Consider the following 22,806-nt stretch of genomic DNA (forward strand, 5'->3'; position numbering starts at 1 on the left):
AGCGACTCTTTGAAGCCTTAATTTGATTTCAGGATTAGCTCAGTAGCCACCTGCCATGGGGAGTCTCTGGGCTAGCATTACTACCAGCCTTTATTCTTTCTGTCTTCTAGTGACTCAGAGATGTGCCTGCTTTATTGCTGTGTCTAATGGGAACCTTGGAGAGCAGGGACCATTTTCCAAGCTGTCTTTGGAACCCTCAGTGACCTTGGTTGTCAGTGGCCCCTCTCCTCAGACTGCTGTTGATTTATTTCTTGATTTCCATGTCATTTTCCTCCAATGGGATATGAGATCTCTGGGAGAGAGACTATTTGGGGATCCACTGAAAAGGAGCTTTGAGGCCACTGTCTGCCCTCTCCTCATTGCAGAGGAGAAAACTGAGGCAAACGATGGTTAAATGAATTGCCCAGTCACCCAGCCAGCACGTGTCTGAGGCAGGATCTGAACCCAGGTCTTTTTGACTCCAATCCAGAGTCATGTCCACAGGCCATGCTACCTCTAACAGTGCCCACAGCATTTTAGCAGTGTCTTCCGCAGTGTCCACCCTTAGGAAAAGTTTGCTGAACTCAATGCAATGGGCTTCTTCTGGGGCTCATGAGTTGACAGGATAACTGAGGGAGAGCTGGAAGGAACATTAGAGGTCAGCTCACTCAACACCTTTATTTTACCAACAAAGAAGATGAGGCCTGCATAGTTTAAGCCAGTTTCCAAGGCCATAAAGGTAGGATGTAGCACAGTAGGTCCCCAAACACAGCTTCTCTGACTCTTGCTCCAAATCCAGGTGGGGTTTTTCACACTGTATTATTTGAACTCATCAGGGTCACATGAGTTCTCCCTGACAATCTGCTTACTTAACTGGGCTTCACTTCTTCATTAGCCATTTTTGTTCTATCCTTTCAAGGACAAGGATCATTGTCCTTAGCAGAGCAAGGAGAAGCAAATCACCCCCTGAAGAATTCCGTCTTCTCCCCTTCACCACTTTTGCCCTTACAGGAGTGCTCCCCCTTTCTAGCTCCTCCACCTTTGCCGAACAGGATCAACAGAAGAACAGATTCGTTGGAATTTCATTCTAGAGAATTGTCACTTGCTCCTGGGTGAATGTGCCTTTCTCTGAACCTGATGAAATCTACTCTCTATAAAGCACATACGTCTGCCAGAACCTATGGCATCATCCTGTCTTCTGTCACAGCTTCTGAGATCTGCAGTGATTGCTTCCTACCTCCTAGTTCCCATCATCTCCTCCTCGTTGCTAAGAGTAAGCTCCAGGATAGAAACAGTTGGTACAGTGGATCAAGTCCTGGAGCTAAGGAAGACCCGAGTTCAAATACTGCTGCTAACATTTACTAGCTGAGTGGCCTGGGCAAGTCACATAACTTTTCTCAGCCTCATCTTCCTCATCTGTAACAATACCATATGCAATGATAACAAAACCTTCTTCCCAGTGTTGTATCAAAGGAGCTTTCATAGACACCCATACATATGTGTGAACACGTATGTGTACGTGTGTGTGTGTGTGTGTATAATGTAAGTTCTTTGTTTGCAAACCTTAAAGCCTTACATAAATACTACCTTTTATAATTTTTCCTACTTGGTTCCTGTGCCTTTTCAAAATTGAAATAGTTTATAAGACAACATGAGAAAGTATCAGCTTTTCATTTTTTTTGTCACAGAGAGAGGTCCACCAGATGTCTAGACAATTCCCAGCCCCCACCACTGCTGTATCTGGGTTCTAGGCTTAAGATCAATTTCTCAAACTCCTTATGTAGGTTCTCCTTCTGTCCAAATGGTTTGTGGTATACTTCAGTCGTAATGATGTCTCTATTTCCCGCCTCCATTGATCTGCCTCCACACAGGCTCCGTCATGCTTCCTCTCCTGTTCCCTATGGTTCCCCAAATAGGTTGTCTATGCTCTCACTCCTTTTATTTATCCCTGTTTTTTCAGTAAGGAGGACTCTTCATAATCCTACTTCAAACATGGGTCCCATATCATCAAGCCTCATTGACACTTAGGAGATATCGTTTGGGTCTCCTGGTCACCTTGTTTCTTTTTCCTAAGTAGAACATTTGTGGCTAGACACCTGGAATGCTAGTTTTGCTGTTGCCCCTCTTCTTAGATTGTGGCTCCTGAGAATTTCTGAGCCTCTCTGGTGCTCTTCTCCCACCACTGTGACTGTTCTCATTGGTGTCTACCTCTGCTGCAATGCAGAGGCAGTTTTCTTCCTCCCCTTCCTTTTCCATTTACAGTCCTCTTGACTTGACTCCAGAGAAAATACATCCTTGTAAGCCTTCTGTTCAGAAACGCTTGCTGCATCCAATTAGGTCAGTATCCATGAACACTCTGCCTCAAAGTAGGCCTCAGGCCTTGAGACTCTTGCCCAAGAAGGAGTAACCTTCAGCAATTATTTGCAGACTTCTTCTGGCAGGGCCATCTGTGCCTGCCATGAATCACCAGGAGAAGAGACTCTGTGGCATAGCAGATGGACCAGTAAGTGTGGAATCAGGGACACCTGGCTTTGAATATGGCCTTAGACACTTGCTAGTCTCGTGACTCTGAACAAGTCATTCAGCTGCTCACATGCAGGTTCCTCTGGAAAATGGGGATAATGGAGCACCTAGTTCCCAAGGTTCATTGTGGAGGTCAAAGGAGTTCCAGAATACCGAGTATCTAGCAAATTGCAAAGTGCTCTAGAAAGGTCTCTGGTTATTAATCTCCTAACTGTCATCATGATCATTCCAGAAGTTAAGCTCTAGAGGGCCAGCTGATGAGGCAGGTGGCTGTTCAGTTTGCTATTCTGTGTGGGCTCTGAAGAGCCGCTGATAGAAGACTAGAATTCCCCAGCTCTCCTTAGTGTCATCCACAAAGAAATGCATCTGGTCCTGTAATTCCTACACATCTGGTGGTGTACTTCAGAAGGCTCACCTCATGAAAGGTCCAGACTCACTCAGCTCTATTCCTTTATTTGTTCCCACTTAAGAGATTCCCAATTCATTTTAAACCACTAAATACTTTCCAATCTTAATCTGAATCTCTCCTGTTTGCTTTGGGGAACTAGAAAGATGGTTATTAAATGTCTCCTGTGTTCAGTGAGCACAGCTCCGCTCACTTGTTTGACAAAGATCAACTCACTGGTCCCCATGAGCACCAAGGAGGTGCTAAGCGAGGGCTGACATGATCAGCTGGAGTACCGCCAGCCACTGGCCGGGCATGGGGCAGCACGCTTCACCATCCATCAGCTATGCATGCTCCCATGTCTGTAAGGGGACTCAACACAAGCCAAACACATTCATGGTGCCCAACCAACATGGGAACACGTTTTCTCTTTGTGGCAAAGAGAAATCAGACATTACCCACTGCGTGTTGCTTTATCTATTTGTACTGGGGAGATAAAGGCAGTGCTTTGTGGGACTGAATGAGTAGGATCCCATCCTATACCTTTTCAGGAAGTCCAAACTAGTGCAGCTCTCCCTAGACCACACCTCCTAGGATCTTAACATGCCTTTTCTTCCCATCTTATGTGTATGGACCATAGGGATGGGACATGGAGGAAGGAAGGGAGATGGTGGGGAGGGAAGGGTAAGTGGGAAGAGAAAAGACCAAAGTGGATCCTTCCAAGTCACAGAGATAGACTAAGAATCCAGATGTCCCTAGATATCTCTTTGGGCTGCTGCAAGAAACATGAAGAAGTTTTCCATGCTAAACACTGTATGGAGGATGTGGGGAAGAGAAGGACAATGGTCACTGAAATAGCAGCTGCTACCCGGCTGGGAAGGGAGATACAATCAGTTGCATCTTCTTTCTTTGCTTAATTGATTTCTCTTAACTAATTTATTTAAATGGGATTTGAGTATATCATGTATTTAATTAGAGATTTCTAAATCTTCAATTAGTATTGTAACTCACGGTGCTATATGAATTAAAATATCAGTGTCAGACATGTCACTCCACCTGATTTCCCAAGGGCATGTTTAGCTCTCAGGAAGTTAAACATACTATATCAGAGTTCTGTGCATTCAAGTGCCTCCATGGAGCAGGGAAAATAAAATCCCACAGAATCATAAACTCTCACAGATGGGACTAGAACGATAAAGATGGCAGAAGCACACTTGGGTAAAGCTTTGTCTAATGCTGCTTTCATCTGAAGAATCTCAAAAAAAATGGGTGGGGATTCCCAAATGAAATCATATACTCTCCATGACCATCATAGAAACAGTGTGCATTCCACTTACCAATATCTGTTTCCTTGTGGTTCTTAATATACTCAGCCAGCTCAAAGTTTCCTGCGATTATCGCCACCTACAAGATTATGCAAAATTTCAAATTATTTCCAAATTAAATATTCAAAAAATTCAACATTACTGAAAGCTTAGACTGTTGGACTGGGAAGGAGTGGGAAGATATCCAAAGTCTTTACTTCCTCAGGATACTGAGACCCCCCAAGATGGGGAGTGACTTGATCAGGGTCATAATGCTAATGAGTGAGTGGCACAGCTAGGGCTTAATCCCAGGTCTTCAAGTTCAGAGCTCACTTCTCTCAAGAGGCAGTGAACAGGGCACTAGATGCTAAATAAGAAACACCTGGGTTTAAATTCAGCCTCTAAAAATTCTGAGAGCTATATGACCATGAGGAAGTCATATAACGTGGTTCTCAGTGTTCATATCTGAAAAAAAAAAGGATAATAATGCCTTTCCTGCTGACCTCACAGGACCAGCATAAGGATCCCAGGAGGTAATAATGTACATGAAGCAACCTGTAAAATTTAAAGTGTACAACTATCTCTTCCACGTTGCAACTTTTCCTCTCACAGTTTTGATATATCGCCAGTTGGCGTAAGAAATTAAATGAGAATTTTAGGGGAGTTTTGCAGAAGCCACAGATGACACAGAAAAAGTTTGGAAACTCAGCAACACATAAAATATATGTATAGCACTATATAATATCAACTCTAATTTTACATAAGGTACTGTAAACACCCCATAAAAGAAAAAGAAAAATCTCAGACATCTTCTCCGGTACAAGATTTTCCAAGTGGTTCGGGCAGAGCACTGCTAACCACTATGATGTGGAAGGGATAACTGTATGATCAAAGGGGCAATGTGCCACAATGAATTTGAGTTCTGGGCTTAGAGTCAAGAGAACATAAGCTCAGATCCCACCATGGCCACAAGTTGTGTGATGCCTGGAGAATCACCTAAGCTTTCAGTTATTCAAGTAACTCCAGGATTATCTACAAAGCTGCACAAGGGTCATAATCTGCAATGCTGTATGAAGAGATCATAGCTCCTGGCCATATTTATATACAGTTGGTTCTGCTATAACAAGCATTTTGAAAACGCAAACTTGTTCCAACACAACTGATACATTAGGAAACACTTTGAGCGCTACTCAAATTTCAAGTTTGCTTCGAAACAATTACATCCCCGAGAAACGGCAAGAACGCAGAAAACACACTAACTCCCAAGTAGCAACCCTCATTCCGACACCCACGTCCACATGTGTAAACTTTTGGCCTTCGTCAAGACAAAGTGTTAGATTTGTTGTATCTCTTCTGGTGCCGTAAGAGCTGGGAGTGGAGCAAAGAGCTGCTCCTCGCCCTGCCGTATCCCCACCCCCTTCTGCCATGGCTGACTCCAGCCCTGCTCAACTTGCTTAGGCAGCCTGGGGTCCAGGCTGAGCAGCAGCTAGGGTCATTAACGATGCAGTCGCTGTTTATTGTAATATTTCTACCTTAATCATTGAATATGCGCATGACTTTGTTCCTATTTTTATTAGGTTCCTATGTTTTGTTTCTTAATGTGTCACTGATGAAGTTTTAGGCATTGTGTCCCTAATCCAATTTTCCCCATAAACCCCATGGTTTTTATTGTGGGTTTTGCAGTGTGGTGCCTTTTGGAAACATGAACGTCATGTTGTAGCAGAACTGTTGTATCGAAATGGTAGTCATTATTCTTGTTATTTATTATTTGCTTTTTGTACGGTGAAACTTGAGATCAAATCCTCCCTCAGACATGGACTGACAGTGTGACCCTGGGCAAATCATTTGACCTCTATTTGCCTCAGTTTCCTCAAGTTTAAGATGTGGGTAATAACAGTAACTACCTCACAGCATTTTTGTGAGGATCAAATGAGCTAATATTTGCAAAGCACCAAGTATCTGGTATGTAGTAGGTATGCCATAGAAATGCTAGCTATTAGTAGTAGTATTAACTAAAGTTGGTTTGGTTTAATCCAGTTCAACATGCACTTCTTAAGCACCAACTCTATGGAAGGCATGGGAAGGACCCAGTCTAGATCCCAAAGGATGATGCAGCTGGAGCTGTCCAGCAGGCAGCTGGAGATGCAGGCTGGAGCCAGAGGAAAGAGACTTAGGAGTTTGATTTGGAAATTGCCTGTTTTGAAATGATTGTAGTCACTTAAATCATGGTCCAGGGCACTTGCTCCATTCCTATATAGGAAACTGTCATGGAGGGTCACTGCTTTTGGCTTCTGCAGTAGCTTCTCCTGCCTACACCAGCCACCTGTTAGTCCTGGCACATGCAGCCAGCACCAACTGAATCCACAGGGCACCTGTGACTGGGAGTAATCCAACCAGCTTCTACAACAGGGAAGGGAGTTTGAGCTCACTACAAACAGCAAGAAGGATCACTACTCTCCTTGATTTCATTAAGAAGCCTTCCACCTAGTATCATCTTATGTGTTCGGAGACATCACCAACAGCTACAGTCATCATAATGATAATAATTGTGAATATCTATATTGGGATTTAAAGTTGATGAAGTGCTTTCCAGACACTGTCTCATTTGGACCTCACAGCCCTGGGAAGTAGGTGCTATTACTGTCCCCATTTTATAGATGAGAAAACTGAGGCAAATAGAGGTGAAGTGAATTGAATCAGGATAGAGCTGTCTCAGTAAAGAAGTCTTTCTACCAGCACTTTCTTTGCCATTTACCCGCTAAGTGAGTTGAGCAGAGCACTGGATGTGTAATGATTTGCCCAGCCGTCACAAAGACAGCATAGGTCAGAGGTGGGGTTTGACCGAAGGTCTTACTGGGTCCGAGGCCAGCCCCCTTTTCTCTCTGCCACACATGTCTGCCTAGCCTCAGGCAGTGCCCATACTGATCCTGGAGAGAGAAACTTCTGAAAACATGGAAAGCTCTTCCCCAGATCTTGGTCCAGCAGGATTTTTGAAGAAAATATCTAAGGGGCAGCTAGGTGGCACAGTGGATAGAGCTCTGGCCTTGAAGTTAGGAGGACCTGAGTTCAAATCTGGCCTCAGACATTTGACACTTACTAGCTGTGTGACCCTGGGCAAGTCACTTAACCCCAATTGCCATGCCAAAAAGCAAAAAAAAAAAAGTTATTAAAAAAGAGAAATTATCTCCTTCCTTCAGATACAAGAGCAGAAATATTAAATTTTCTCCTTAACTAAAGAAATTCTTCTTACAATAAGAAAATTAAATGGAACTCATATAATGCTGTGAGGTTTATAGAGCATTTACATATGCAACGTGAAACACAGTGCCTGTCACACAGTAAGCATTTAATAAATGCTTATTATCTCATTTTAGCCCCATAAGCACCCTATGACAATCCTTATTCCCATTTTACAGATGAAGAAAATGGGGTACCAAAGGGTAGAGAAACTTGCCCACTATTCAACTACAGTGAATGTTGGAGATGGGATTTTAACCTAGGGCTCCCCTGAACTCAAGCTTAAGCTTTCCTTCTATTTGCCTCATGGTCATTACACCTACCAGAAAAAAAATGCCCAAAGATATGCCCAAGACCAACACTGAAAGTTAAGAAAAGAAAAGAAGTTAGGCCGAAGGTTTAGGCATTGTATCTAGAAGGGGAGAACAAGTATCCATCATGACCTTGGCTTCAGAATAGTTACAAAAGAATGAATCCTTAATGGCAGAGCTGATATATTTGGGTTCAGAAAAGGGGAAAAGGGGGAACCTTGGTATCTCTCATGTATGCTCGCTCAACCAGGTATCTATCCCCAGAGGTTCCTGATAGATCCACATCATGGGCCTCCCTTTAAGGATTTCTTTCTTGGGTTAGGTTTAATTTTACAAATATCCATTAAGCATCGAGAATCTTGACAGGCACTGAGCTGGCTGAAGGGGAAAGCACAGATGTTTTTTGTTTCTTAATGACTTGGTCCCAGGAGCTGACATTCCACTGGGCCTGGGTAAAGAGAGGGCAGAATACCTTGTGCCTGGGTCAGAATACTATCAGGTAGAAAGTGATGAGAAACAAAGAACATCCAGGTTTAGGGCTCTCACATTGTCTCAAGCCCTGTCAGCTGGGTTGGGGGTGGAATGGAAATCAGGGACACAGATAGTAAATGCCTGAGGCAAAATTGGAGGGGAGTGAGACTTCATGCCAGTGAGAGAAGGTATGCCCAGATTACAGCTCCCTAGGGATCTGATTTTGTATTTTTGTGGTTTTCTTGTGTTTTCTCCTCAAGCTTTTGAGCAAGTTCCTTTTGATAAATTCTAACATGCTATGACTGAGCTAAGGTTAGAAGAGCTCATCTCCACCTTGGCAGAGAGCCAGGGCACTACAAATACTCCCTGACAGCCAGGATGGCAGTGTCAGCAGCTGTCTGCAATTCCTGAGATGAGTGTAGAGCAGCTTGGGAAAGCAAGAAGAGGGGCAGCTAGGTGGTGCAGTGGACAGAGCACCGGCCCTGGATTCAGGAGGACCTGAGTTCAAATCTGGCCTGAGACACATAACGCTTACTAGCTGTGTGACCTTGGGCAAGTCACTTAATCCCATTGCCTAGCCAAAAAACCAAAACAAACAAAAAAAAGGAAAGCCAGAAGAACTGGGTTGGGAGTCAGCTCATTGGGGTCACCAAAGCCTTCCTTCAGGAACTTCCAGTCTCTTACCAGGCCTTCTTTTCTTTTTTGTCCCCATTAACATCATTGGGAGCAGTATGCCAGAAGAGGCAACAAGGTCCTGGGGCCCCTCTTTCTAAGCATGTAAAGAGCCTCCATATTCACACAAAGAAACACCATAGATAAGCAGCGTAAATGGGAGCCTTTGGCCTGACCCCATTCAGATCCACTTCTGGTTGATTCTTGGTGATTTCCAAAGGAGAAGTGTATATTATCAGCAACCACACAAAAATGCTCACTAACAAAGAATTGTACACATTAAAACAGTTCACACATGTGCAAGGCCATGCACTGAAAAAGAAAAAGAACAAAAAGATCTTGACGAAGACCACTTGGTCCCTCGAACCCCCCCCCCCGGCACAGTCCCCATGGCAGGATTTGACCCCGCCCCTGCATGGCAGGAGGGGAGTCCAAAGCCTCCTCTCACCCCTTGGTTGATGCTGCCTCTAGGGAGCAGTGCCCAGGGACAAGAATCACTGCCCAGAGTTCCAGGGAACCACTTCCACCCATCCCATTGGGAAGCTGAGGAAAACTGAGGGACCCCACATCCCTTCATCTGACTGCACCACTATCCCAAAATGACAAAACCAGATTTATCTCTTTCTGCCTTCAAAGATAGTAATAAATGCCTCCTCAGTACCTCTGGGAAGCAGAAGTGGGTAAAAGAGAGAAAGAAAGAAAGAAAATAATATTTCTCTTAAAGGTTTTAATGTTTTGATGTAATTCTCTCTGTTTTTAAACAGTTTTTATACCTTGGAAATTGACAGCAGGTTTTTTTTTCTTCCTCTTGTAAGTATGATAAGTAAAATGATACCACACCTCACATTTGAACCTAAAATTAATTTATTCTCTCAATTTTTAAAAGGAATTTTCATAATCAGTAAAATTAGAGTAACAGCCTATGATGATGGCTTCTGATTGCTGGATGACACCGAGCTGAAGCTTCATGGCATTTCCCAGGGAGAAGCTTCCTTCACCCTGTCAAGGAGGCATCATCTCCTTCCAGAGAGGAGGGAGAAGGAGGTGGCACCAGCAGGCTGCAGAGGCTACTAGAAACCGTGCAAGAGGCAGGCAAATATATCAGAGATAGCGTGCCCCAGATCCAAGGCTCTGGACACTGACTGAGCCCACCCAAAACCCAGTGCCAGGAGACAGAGACAACACAGAGCTCTACCACACTGCAGTCCCAGGCATTCTAAGCTCTGCTCTTCGGTTTTCCATGGCACAGGGAGTGGGGGGTTGGGAAGTTGGGAAGGGTCAGATGCATGCTGCATAGTTGAGTTCTCTGCCAACCTGTGGGTTGGCTTAAGCAGTCCTGTCAGGGCATGGGGGACAGTGGGGGTGCTGAGTGAGTGTATCAAGGCCTACCCTGCCCGGCTGTTACTTCATTGAGCTTTTACTCTTCTATGATTCTTGGTGTCTTGGATTGTGTAGATGGCTGAAATTACTTTCTCCCTGGTATACAATTGCTATTTTGGAGAGATTTGAGAAGTCATGAGGATTGATTGGAGAAAGTTTCTAGTCCTCATATACAAATAAGCTATATACAGGAAATAACTAACAGAGGGAAGGTGCTGGAATTAAGATTGGTAAGGTTGGAAAAGTCGAGTGGCACCAGACTGAGCCATCAGTGTCTGGTCAAGGAGGCTGAACTTCATTCAATGAAGAACAGGGAGCCACTGAAGACTGTAGAGTAGACAAGTGACATGTGCAGATCTACAGATAAGAATTCTGTGCTGGCGATCTGAGGCTGGGTTGGCCAGGGAAGGGAATTCCATTTTTAATGCCTTCTCCATCCCATGTATTAAGATGATATACAGGAAGTAGTAGGCACCGTCCCCACTCTCCTGACACTTCCTCTGGGGAAAACAAATGTTTGAGAAGTTAGACAGAACCATGAGATGTATGATAGGTTTTACCCAACAGGGGTAATGTCAGCAAGTAGAGATGGTTCACTGCAGTGAAGGTGCCCACACTCAGAGCTGTCTGGAGGAGTTCTGAGCAGGGCATGATCATAGCTTTAGAGCTAGAAAGAAATTCAAGGCCATTTACAGGTGAGGAAAATGAGGTCAAAGGAGACTCAGTGACTTGCCAAGGTCACACAAGTAGTGACAGAGAAGGGAATTCATCCAAGATCACCTGGACCATAGAGCTAGCGCAGGAAGGAGCCATGCAGGTTACCCAGTCTCACCCCCACATTTGAGAGATGATGAAGCTACAGTCAACAAAAGCCGAGTGACTCAGCCAAGACTGGACACACAAAGAATAAGCACCAGAGCTGAGATCTGAACTCAGGGCCTCTGAATCCAGCTCCAGCAATCTCCAATGGGCCGTGTTGCCACGAAAGCTTCAAGAAGAAAGACCACAGAACTCTATACTGAGAGCTGAGGCAGAGAATGCCCTTGCACCTTGCCTGTAGCCAATCATGGTCATCCTTTGAGGGCCAGCTTACGGCCACTTCCTCCATTGCCCTCTCTGCATATTCAGCCCACCCTCAGAACTCCTAAAACACTCAGTCTGAATATACAATCTAGCATGGACTACACTAGACAGACGCCTGGATTTAGTGCCAAGAAACCTGGGTTCAAAAACTGGCTTTACCATCCACTTGCTGTGTGACCCTGGGCAAGCTGCATAACCTCTGTGAACCTCAGTTTCTTCATCTGGGAAATTAATACACATGAGGATAAGCATCAGGAAAGAAGCCATCAACTCTCTGAGTTGTCCGCTGGCCCAGACAGCCTCCAATCCCTGCCCTCCCATAGACCCTGGAGATTAAGAGGAGCTACTGAGTTAAGCCAGGCAGAAAGGGGAGGGAGCTTCTGCCTATGAATGCCTCTCCCACTAGGAGCCCAGGCTGAGGGAGGACCCGCCCCTCCCCGCCCCTCCTTTCCCCTCTCTGCCCTCCATGCTTTGGTGCTGAAGCATCTTTCTGAAAAGCGTGAGTGCATGTGTTTCACACCAGCCGAGGTTATTTATAACCACATATTGTGATCCTGACACTTTCTTACTGTTCTTGGAGAAACAGTCCTTGCCCATATGGTGAGGGGAGCTCGGGGCTCCCAACTTTCCCATCTTATATTTTTCTTCCAAACTGGCTGAGTGTGTGTGCGTGTATATCACCAGGCACTTCCTGTGTTTACTGTGACTTGGCTGTTATTTTTTAGCTAAATAACAACAGCACTGGGGAACTGACCAGAGCAGGGAAGGTGTTTTGACACCATCTAAGCTGACTCCTTCCTCCACTGTCCATCTGGGGAAACGGAAGCTTGGGGAGTGATTCCCCCAAGATCACCCAGAGAACAGAGGCCGGACCCAGGCTGGATTCCTTGGAGCAGGGCAGTTCCTTGACATGCTTTGTTTTTATGTTATAAATATTTACAGATTAACCTCACTCTGTGAGAAGAGAGGTCTCATAGAAATATAAAACAATCTCAACAAAACTAATACTATAGTGGCCCTATCTGAAAGTGTCTGAAGCATTCCACATCTGGGGCAAACTCCCTCTCTATTTTTTAATTAAAAAAAATAACAGAAATATATTTCCTGTCACTCCCATCACCCATCCCATTCAAAAAGGGAAAAAGAAAAAAACAAATGCCTTCTAATAAATACAGAGTCAAGAGAAACAAATTCTCTCATTGACTGTATGTAAAATTAAACACTTCTTATTCTCAAGCCCAAATCCATCACCTCTCTCTAATGGATAACATGTTTCATCCTTGGCCCTCTGGAGTCAGGGATGATTGACCATAATCCTTACAGCTTTCAAAGTTACTGGTCTTTTCAGTATCATTGTTATTGTGTAAAATGTTCTCCTGGTTCTGCTCATTTCATTCTTGGTCAGTTTATAAGAATCCTCCAAATCATTTGGTTTTATATTATTGATGTTATAGTACAAATTATTTTTCTGATGTTGTTTACTTTGTTCAGTATCACTTCACCTAAGCCTTTCCATGTCTCTTTGAAATCATCCCTTTCCTCATTTCTTACAGCACAACAGTACTCCAACACATCGGTACAAAATGACTCATGCAGCCATTTTTCAATTGATGGCATCTTTTAGCTTCCACCACAAAAAGAGGTGCTATAAACATCTTCTTGTACATAAAGGACCTTTTCCTATGTCTTTTATCTCTCTTGGGTAAATGCCTGGCTGTGGTTGTAGCTGGGTCAAAGGGCATAAACTGTTTAGTAATTTCTTTGTGTATAATTCCAATTTTTTTCGCCCCAGGGTGGTTGTACCCATTCATAGACCACCAATGGTACATCAATGTTCCTGTCTTCCCACAGGCCCTGCAACATTTGTCATTTCCCTTTTTCAACCTCTCTGCAAATTTCATGGATGTGATGTGGAATCTCAGAATGACTTTAATTTGTAGTTTTCCTAATTAGTAGTGATTTAGGACATTTTTTCATACGGCTACAGTTAGCCTGGATTTCTTCTCTTGAGAACCGTCTGTTAGACCACTGATCAATTGGGGAATGATGCCTATTCTCATAAATTTGAATTGGTTCCTTATATATCTTAGAAAAGAGACCTTCAGCTGAGAAGCTTGCTGCAAGCCTTTTTTTCCCCAGTTAATTATTTTACTTTTAAACTTAACTTTATTGGATTTGTTTGTATAAAAATTCTTTAACTTTATATAATCAAAATAATTAATTTTCTCTTCTGTGATCTTCTGTCATTTTTTTTTACAAAATCTTCTTTTAGTCACAAATCTGACAGGGCCTTTTTTCCCCATGTTGCTCTACTTTTTTAATTCTGTGACCTTTTATCCAGGTCAAACATCCATTTGGAATTTAGTACAAGGCATGAGATGGCGGTCATTTTCATGGCAGTTGTAAAACTGAGTCCCACCCCCCAGTAGCTGGGCTCTTTGTGTTTATCAAAAATAGCCCCCTGGATTCTTTGGCCTCTGTATGTTCTGAAGTAATCTGTCACATTGGTAGCATATTCTCTCTCTCTCTCTCTCTCTCTCTCTCTCTCTCTCTCTCTCTCTCTCTCTCTCTCTCTCTCTCTCTTCTCTCTTCTTCTCTCTCTCCTCTCTCTCTCCTGTCTCTCCTCTCCTCTCTCTCACCTCTCTCTCTCTCTCCTGTTTCTCTCTCTGTATCTCTCCTCTATCTCTTCTCTCTCTCTGTGTCTCTCTCCCTCTTCTCTCTCTTTCTCATGCGCACACACAAACACACATGCATATACAAATGCACGCAATGCACGCACACAATGCACACACACACTTGCACATACACACACATGCACACATGTACACACACACAGAGCCAATTGTTTTGAGAATTACTGCTTTGTGATTTAGCTTGAGATGTGGCACACTCAGCCCCTGTCAGAATTCTAAGAGATTTACACCATTATCTGTCCCTGCAGGAGAGAAAACACAGGCCATGTGGGCCTCATGGGCACTCCTTAAGTCAGAAGACATGGGGAACATGACCACTTAAATTCCCAAGCTGTAGCCCAGAGGCCTGGTCTCACTGCCTTCTGTGGTCTCGCTCACCATAACTCCTGGATGTAGAGAGAGGGGAGGGAATAAGCATTTATCTAGCACCTATTGCAAGCTAGGCATTGTGCTAAGCACAAGACTGCTCTGTGAAGACCCCAACAGCACCAAGGGCCTGCCCTGAAGCCAGACAGACTCAGGTCAGTGCAAGTTGATAGTTTTTGCTTTATGTTAATCTTTACTCTAAAGCTTTACAGCCACTTTACAGCCATTGTTTCTGGTTCCATCCCTTGGGACTAAGACAAAAAAGGCAAATCCCTGTCACCCATAACAGTCTTTCGCCTACACAAAGAGAGCTAAGAACCATCCCCTTCCCCAAAAGTCTTCTCTGTTTCATGCTAAAGACCCCGAGTCATGGGGGTTGGCATGGATGTGCAAAGGCCTTGACCCTCACCTCTCTAGCCCCTCAATGTCCTTCCTCAAATGAAGCCCCCTAACTTGGTTTGTCCTGGTCATAATCTAGCTAACCATCCCTCTCCTCAGTCCTAGACACTTAGTAGCTCATAATACTGCCTAAGTTTGCATTAGCTTCCTGGGAGCCATGAGTCTAGTTCTATAAAGACACAGAACATTTTGAAAATTCACATTTTAAGATAATATATTTCAAAATTGACTAGTTTCATAGGATTATAGATTTCAAGTCAGAAGGGACTTTGCTGCCATTGAGTCTGACCTCCTAGTTATACAGATGAGGTGATGAGGCTCAGAGATGTTATATGACTTGCCCAGGGTAACACAGCTCTAGTGTCCAAGGCAGAATGAATATGAGTCTTCTCAACTCTAAGTAAAGAGCTCCAGCCACTATGCCATACTGCACCCACAGAATTTCTAGATGATCTCTGCAGTCCTTTCCAAGGTTAATGACCCATGATCTTAACTTAATCATTTTTGGTAGTTTTCTTTTTCAGATGGAATTTTTAGCTTTACTGACATTTTAAATAAGATGTCATTTACTAAAACACATAAGACTTTGAATGGGAAGAATACTTAGAGAGTACTGAGCCTGACCTTTCTGTTTGATGGAGGAGGAAACTGAGGCCTGAGAGGGGAAGTGATGTCCAAGATGACAGGACATCAGACCTGGAAGGGATGTTCAGGTCCTCTGGTCGAACCCAATCACTTTTACAGAGGAAGCTAAGTCCCAAAGATGGCGCTGGGTGGGGGGAACTTGAGTAATCACAAGACTAAGGACTAGAAGGGTCTTCTATAATCATCTAAGCAAACCCATGTTTTGCAAATTGGAAATAAAACGAACTTTCCAAGGATTGTAGCTGGGTATAGCCATAGAGGTCAGTTAGTCCAACTATTTCATTTTATGAAAGAAAACTCTGAGGCTCAGGTTGATGAAGGGACTTGCCTAAAGCTTCATAGCTAGCAGAAGAGCCAAGATGGAACCAGGTCCTCCAGCTCCATACCTGGGGCTCCTGCCAGTATCCTAAGCTGTTTCCTCTACTACAGCCCTCAGACATGCAAGCCCCCATGGTATTTTTCACCTCTATGAGTGGGAGCTGATGAGGAGGGACCAGGCCCCTCAGCCACTCTTGGACAGACTCCTGCATCCTTCCCAGGAGCTCATTTCTGCCCTGGGCAGATGCTCCCTGCTTCCTGCAAGATGGTAGGTGGCTACTTCAAACACGACGCATCTTTCCTTCTCCTCTCCTGAAGGGGCTTGCTGGATGCAGTTAAACGTTGCTTGTGCTGAGAGCTTAAAGGAGACACCTGCCAAAGCTAAGTACAGTGGGTGTCAGGGGTCGATGGAAGGTTATGGGGAGAAACATTCAGCCCTGATAACTGAAGCTGCAAAGTCTCCTTGGAGGGAAAAAAATGTTCCACAACTTGAAAAGCTTCTTATGTAAAGCCGCAACCTGAAAGCTCAACTCAATGGCCTAACCATGGATTCACAACTTGGGCTTTGCACTGAGAAAACACAAGCTAAACCTAACCCTGCCCCCTCCCCAGCAGCCTCCAGAGCAGCTGAGGAGAGAGAGACTCTTCTTCCTCCAGAGGTACAACCCCAGAGAACTCTTAGCTAGGAAAGTGGAGCAGAGGCTCTCAGGGCATGGCTAGTCACTTCTCTTTCTAGTAAAATATTTATAGTAACCAAGGGGGAAAGAGCCCTTATATAACATCAGAGAAAGCATAAAAGTTTACTGTAGGAAAAAAAAAAAACACTGGGAAGTTCTGGTTTCAGATGGGCAAGATTTATTGCTCCCTACCTCAGTGTATTCTCAGATCACTTTTAAAGTTTGCCTTTGAACTGGTGATGCTTTTGAAGGACACAGCTTGCTTCCAGACACCCTGGTGCTTTCATTGAAAAGCTGGACAAGGAAGAAGGTTGGATGGATCTCTATGGAAAGATCATCTTGGTGAGTCTAGCACTGAAAGGGAATCCTGGGATTGTACTGAAAACCAGCAGGGTGACAACCAAGATTTCTGTGCTGAGCCCTTAGATTCCCTGAAATTCCAGGAAGGAGGGGATAAATGGACAAAGCTGAATCCTGCTGATGGTCAGAGCTGCTGTCCTTGGTGCTTATTATGGCCATGAGATGGTGCTGGAGGAAAGGGATTAATTTCAAAATGGAGGAGAGGGACCATTTTCGAAATGATTTTACTTTTTTTTTAACTAAAAGAGATTCGCCCAGAACAATAAGGAGCCATAACATCCCATTTCCAATATATAGAAAAGGAGAAAGATATCAATGGAATTAATGAAAAGAAAAGCTAGGGAAGGTGGCTTAGCTGTTCCAGATCTTCAATTGTATTATAAAGCAGCAATCAACCAAATACCTGGTACTGGCTAAGAAATAGAGTGGTGGATCAGAGGAATATGCAAGACACAGCAGTCAATGACTATAGCAATGTACTATTTGATAAAACCCAAAACTCCAGCTTCTGGGATAAGAACTCATTGTTTGACAAAAACTGGTGGGGAAAACTGGAAAAGAGTATGGCAGACACTAGGCATAGACCAACACCTTACACCCTATACCAAAATAGAGTCAAAATGGGTACACAATTTGGATTTAAAGGCTAATACTATAAGCAAACTGGGAGAACAAGGAATAGTTTATCTGTCAGATCTATGGAGAACAGAATTTATGACCAAATAAGAGATAGAGAACATTATGAAATGCAAAATGGATAATTCTGATTACATTAAATTGAAAAGTTTTTGCACAAACAAAGCCAATGCAACCAAGATTAGAAGGGAAGCAGAAAACTGGGAAAGAATTTTTATAACCAGTCTCTCTGATAAGGGCCTCATTTCTAAAATATATGAAGAACTAAGTCAAATTTATAAGAATATAAGTCATTCCTCAATTGATAAATGATAAATACTCAAAGGATATGAACAGGCAGTTCTCAGATAAAGAAATTAAAGCCATCTATAGTCATATGAAAAAATGCTCTAAATCACTATTGATTAGAGAAATGCAAATCAAAACATCTCTGAGATGCCACATCACACCTATCAGATGATTGGCTAACATGACAAAACAGAAAAATGAAAAATGTTGGAGAAGATGTGGGAAAATTGGAACACTAATGCATTATTTGTGGAGTTGTGAAATCACAATTAACCAGCACCAACAGCCACAACCAACCATAACAATTGAATAGCCACCACCTCTGAAATGACTGAAAAGTTCTCAAATTACAGAAACCTAGCAGTCTCTATGGGAATTGACATACAGTTTATTCCTATCACCAAGACTCCTACTAGAATTGTTTCAAATATGCTTCTAGCGAACATAAAGTCTCAGAACAATAATTCCCAACATTTTTATTTAATTATAAAAAAGCAGTCATTGCATCCACCTGCAAAATAGTCTACAGAAAACTAAGCACAAAAAAAGAGAAGGATGATGATTTCTCCAGGGCCTCTTCCATCTGCACTCCACCGAAGATGAGACAAATGAGACTCGTACTAATGATAGCTGGAATTTATATAACACTGGCAGGTTTACAAAGCACTTGGACCTTCTTTGTTTCATTTGAGTTTCACAACAACCTCACAAGTTATTGCTATTATTCACATTTTACAGGTGTGAAGACTGAGGCACAAAACTGAGATTTTCTCAGAATCATCCAGTTAGCACATGTTCAAGGCAGGATCTGAGGCCAAGTCTTCCTGACTCCAAGTCCAGGACTCTGCCTTGTTCAAGGACAAATTAAATTAGCCACTGTCTAAGGTCACAGATTATGAGCTAAAACAGACTCTAGAATTCATTTCCTCTGAACTCTGAGATTCTGGGAGTCCTTGAATTTCTCAGGTCTAATGAAGCTATTCAGGACAAGTGACATTATAGTAAGAATTTAAAAACCCGTCAAAAAATTTCCATTATCGGGGCAGCTGGGTGGTGCAGTAGATAGAGAAACAGCCCTGGAGTCAAGAGGACTTGAGTTCAAATGTGACCTCAAACACATAACACTTACTAGCTGTATGACCCTGGTCAAGTCACTTAACCCCAATTGCCTTGCAAAAAAAAAAGTTTCCATTATTTCTTTATCTCTCTATCATCTCTCCCTCTCTCCTCTCTTTTTGTCTCTCTCCTCCTCCTCTTTCTTCTTCTTCTTCTTCTTCTTCTTCTTCTTCTTCTTCTTCTTCTTCTTCTTCTTCTTCTTCTCCTTCTCCTTCTCTCTCTCTCATTCTCCCTCTTGTTCTCTCTCTCCCCCCTCCCCCTCCCTTTCTTTCATCTTTCTATCTAGAATCTCATAGCTGGTCAACTTAATGCTGTCTAATTTTCAACAGAATATTGGTCCTTCTTTAGAGAACAAAAGAAAAATATGAGTAATAGTAGCAGCTGCCATTTACACACAGCTTTGGTAAGTTCCTGGAAAACAGAGATTGCTTTCTTCTCTAGCTTTGTATCCACAGCACCTGGCACAGTTCTGGGCATCTAGGTGGCATTTAGTAAATAACTATTGACTTGAATGCAAAACTCTTTACAGATAATAACTGATTTAAGTCTCTTAACAGCTCTATGACACATTTACTTCAGATACCGCCACTCTCACTTTAAAGATGGATAAATTAAAAAAAAAAGTTGGATAAATTAAATTCCAAAGCGGTTGGTGCACTGCCCATGGTCACATAGTTGCTATGTGCTATATGTCTCACCAAAACTCAGGTCTCTCAACTCCCAGTCCCACACTTCATCCACCATACTATACCATCCTTCATCATCAAAACATCATACTTGGTCTGCAGACCTCCAAGATTCCAGACTGGGTTATTTGCACAGAGAGATTCATAGAATTAAGAACAAAATCTGTATAAAAGATCAGAGATCTGTCAGGTAGCTAGGTGGTACAGTGGTAGTGTTGGACTCAGTGTCAGGAAGGCCTGAGTTCAAATCAGGCTTTGGAAATTCCCTAGTTGTATGAAGGTATTGGACCTCTGGCTGCCTCAGTTTCCTCACGTGCAGATAAGGATACATTAGCACCTACCCCCCAGAGTTGTTGTGAAGGTAAAATGAATTAATATTTGTAAAGTGCTTTGCAAACTTTAAAGTGCTATATAAGTGCTGTCGTCATCATCATCATCATCATCATCTTTCAAGTGTCCCAATGCTCAGGATAAACTAACCTGGTCCAAGCGGCCATCAAATAATTAACCCAGGAAAGGCAGGGACAGCTTGTCAAAAATAACATTAACACAAGGGAAGCTGCTCTTGGTTTTCACAAAGCCAGACTTCTCGTTAAGGGTAAGAGGTGGCTGGATTTATTCCACTCAGTTCTACCCTGTACCCTAAAGCATTTGCCCTCTACTCTCATCACCACTGCAGGCAAGAACCATTTTCCTAACCATGCTAGCTCTCCTGAAGGGGAATGGCTTATCTTCAGAGAAATTAGCCTTTCGCACTGAGTGGACAACATCTAGCCACGATTGCATGCTCACTCATCATGGATGTCATAGAGGGGATCATAGTTCAGATTTTCACTGGACCACAGATTTCTAAGGTCCTTTCCACCTCTGAGGTTTTGTGCCTCTGACTAAGTTCAATGAAGGCTCCAAAGCTGTAGAGCTGGCCATCAATGTAGCCCCTACCTTCTATGCCACTCCCAAGTGGCATTAAAGAATGCTAAAGCAGGCACATCTCTGCCACCAGCACACTACTGATGAGATGTCCAGGAGCAGGCATGGATGGAAGAATAGCACAACCCCATAAAGAACAACTCCAGACCTCATAGATAGGTCACCCCTCCAGCTTTTTAGTTACAATACATGTCTAAGAAGTGGTACAATGTACCAGAACACTAGACTAGCAGTCAGGACACCAGGATGGTTGTTTGGATTGAGAGTTGATTTTTGTTGTTCTCTTCAGTCATTTCAGTCATGTCCAATTCTTTGTGACCCCATGTGGAGTTTTCTTGGCAAAGATACTGTAGTGGCTTGCCATTTCCTTTCCCAGCTCATTTACAGATGAGGAAACTGAAGCAGACTTAAATAACTTTCTCAGGGTCACCCAAGTAGTAAGTGTCTGAGGCCAGATTTGAACTCTGGAAAATATGTCTTTCTTACTCCCGCACAAATGCTCTATGCATTATGATGTCACCTAGCTGCCCTAGAGCTGATTCAGAGGCCATCTAGCTCAATCTGTCAATTTATAGATGAGGAAATGGAGGTCCAGATAAGTGACCTGTCCATATCACACAAACAATTAGTGTCAGAGATCTCCATATTAGAATGTAAGCAGTTTAGCTTTGTTTAATCCCATATGATTACTAACTTATTTTCACCTTTTTATATTTCTCTTGACTCCCTGGCTTGAACTTCAAAGTTTCTATTTTGCTCTGGTCTTTCCATTAGGGATATTTGGAAATTCTCTATTTCATTAAAGTTCCATTTTTTTCCCCTTGTAGAATTGTACTCAGTTGTGCTGAGTAAGATATTCTTTGTTTTAAGTCTGTATCTTCTGTCTCCTAGAATACTGCATTCCAAGCTCTCTATTCCTTTAATGCAGTGGCTGCCAAGTCTTGTTCATTCCTGACTGTGGCTCCTTAATACTTGAATTCTTTTTGGCTGCATACAGTGTTTTTTTTTCTTTGACCTGTAAGTTCTAGATTTTAGTTATAATATTCCTGAGAGTTTTCCTTTGGGTGTTTTAGAAGGTGACTGGTAGATTCTTCCTATTTTTATTTTGTCCTCTGGTATTGAGTCATTTTTTAAAAAAATATGTCTAGGCTCTATTTTTTCCCATGGATTTTGGGGAGTCCAATGATTGTTAAATTATCTCTTCATCTTTTTTTAGGTCAGTTGTTTTTGCTACGAGATACCTCACACAGAAGTAGATTTTGCTTTATCCTGGTTGACAAACCAACTATGGATGAAATCAGTGTCTCTAGACAATCCTCACTTTTAGTGGTAAATAGTCTATGTTTCAAAGGTTAATGATATTAGAAGAAATTGAAAAGTTGTAACCAGGTTTGATCTGGAGCTTTTTAACTTCTGAAGGCATCATTGGGAAATCACAAAGATACACAATGTACATAGCTAATCCTTTTTTCTTGCAGTCAGCAAATGGCCTACTTGAGGAGTTCAGGCTAATCAGATTAAAAGCCTTTCTGCCAAACTCTAACTTTCATTGACTTCTTTCATGCAGAAACCCAGGAAAGCTGAGGTAACTCTGGGGATAAGAGTAATCAAAGAGGGGCTCAAGAACTTGCATTTCTACAAACTCAGCCCTCCTGGGATATAGGCACTCAAGATGGTGTTTCTGTCCAAGCTGACCATTTCCACAAGGAAATCACAAAACATCATTCTTTGCTGGGCTAGCATTGGAAGAATTTACCCTAAGACAAAAGAGGTGTATAATAACTAAAGGAAAAGCAATAGAATAATTCTGAGCCATTAAATTTATCCATTTCAGCTCCCTCCTGGTCACTCTGGAAACACCCTCTTTTCACTCCAAATTACATTCTTCCTGTTTCTTCTGTCTCTGTCTCAACACCTCCTTCCCCGCCAGAAGAGCAGGGCCCCTGGTTAGCTGGTCCATAGTTACCTTGCTGATGTCTCTTGGGTCCTGCTGACCAGCATGACAACTGCATCTTCGGGTATTGGCGTTACAAATCAAAGCTCCAGAGCCTTTCTCAAAACCCAAGAAGTCAGTTCCTCTAAGGCACTGTACTCACAGCCACTGAATCCTAGGGGAGTGATGATGGGGGTTGCTGAGGCTGTTATCCCTACACTCACCAGCCCACGTCACAGAGCATGCACAGAGAGAGCTCTCCAACCACTTGGGCTTGGTGTCTGATTCCTCCAAAGATGATTCAGGGGGCCATCTGTGGCCAGCTAGAGGCAGGCAAGATGCTGCCAAAAATAGCTGGTACACTTTGGCTCAGGAATCAGTTTTAGCCTCTTCCTGGGCAAACTGTGGGCAGGG

At 43.0% G+C, this 22,806-nt stretch overlaps 1 protein-coding gene across 1 annotated transcript in view; it reads right to left on the reverse strand.

Annotated features, from left to right (window-relative positions):
* SHANK2 (SH3 and multiple ankyrin repeat domains 2) overlaps positions 1-22,806 on the reverse strand; it is a 730,263-nt gene that overhangs the window by 554,707 nt on the left and 152,750 nt on the right. The window contains 1 exon segment of the mRNA XM_078148660.1: positions 4,225-4,291. Within this exon segment, the coding sequence (XP_078004786.1) occupies positions 4,225-4,291 (67 nt within the window).

Source organism: Phascolarctos cinereus, unplaced genomic scaffold, assembly GCF_003287225.1.
Source record: "Phascolarctos cinereus isolate Bilbo 61053 unplaced genomic scaffold, phaCin_HiC Scaffold_9;HRSCAF=440, whole genome shotgun sequence".
NCBI lineage: Eukaryota > Metazoa > Chordata > Mammalia > Diprotodontia > Phascolarctidae > Phascolarctos > Phascolarctos cinereus.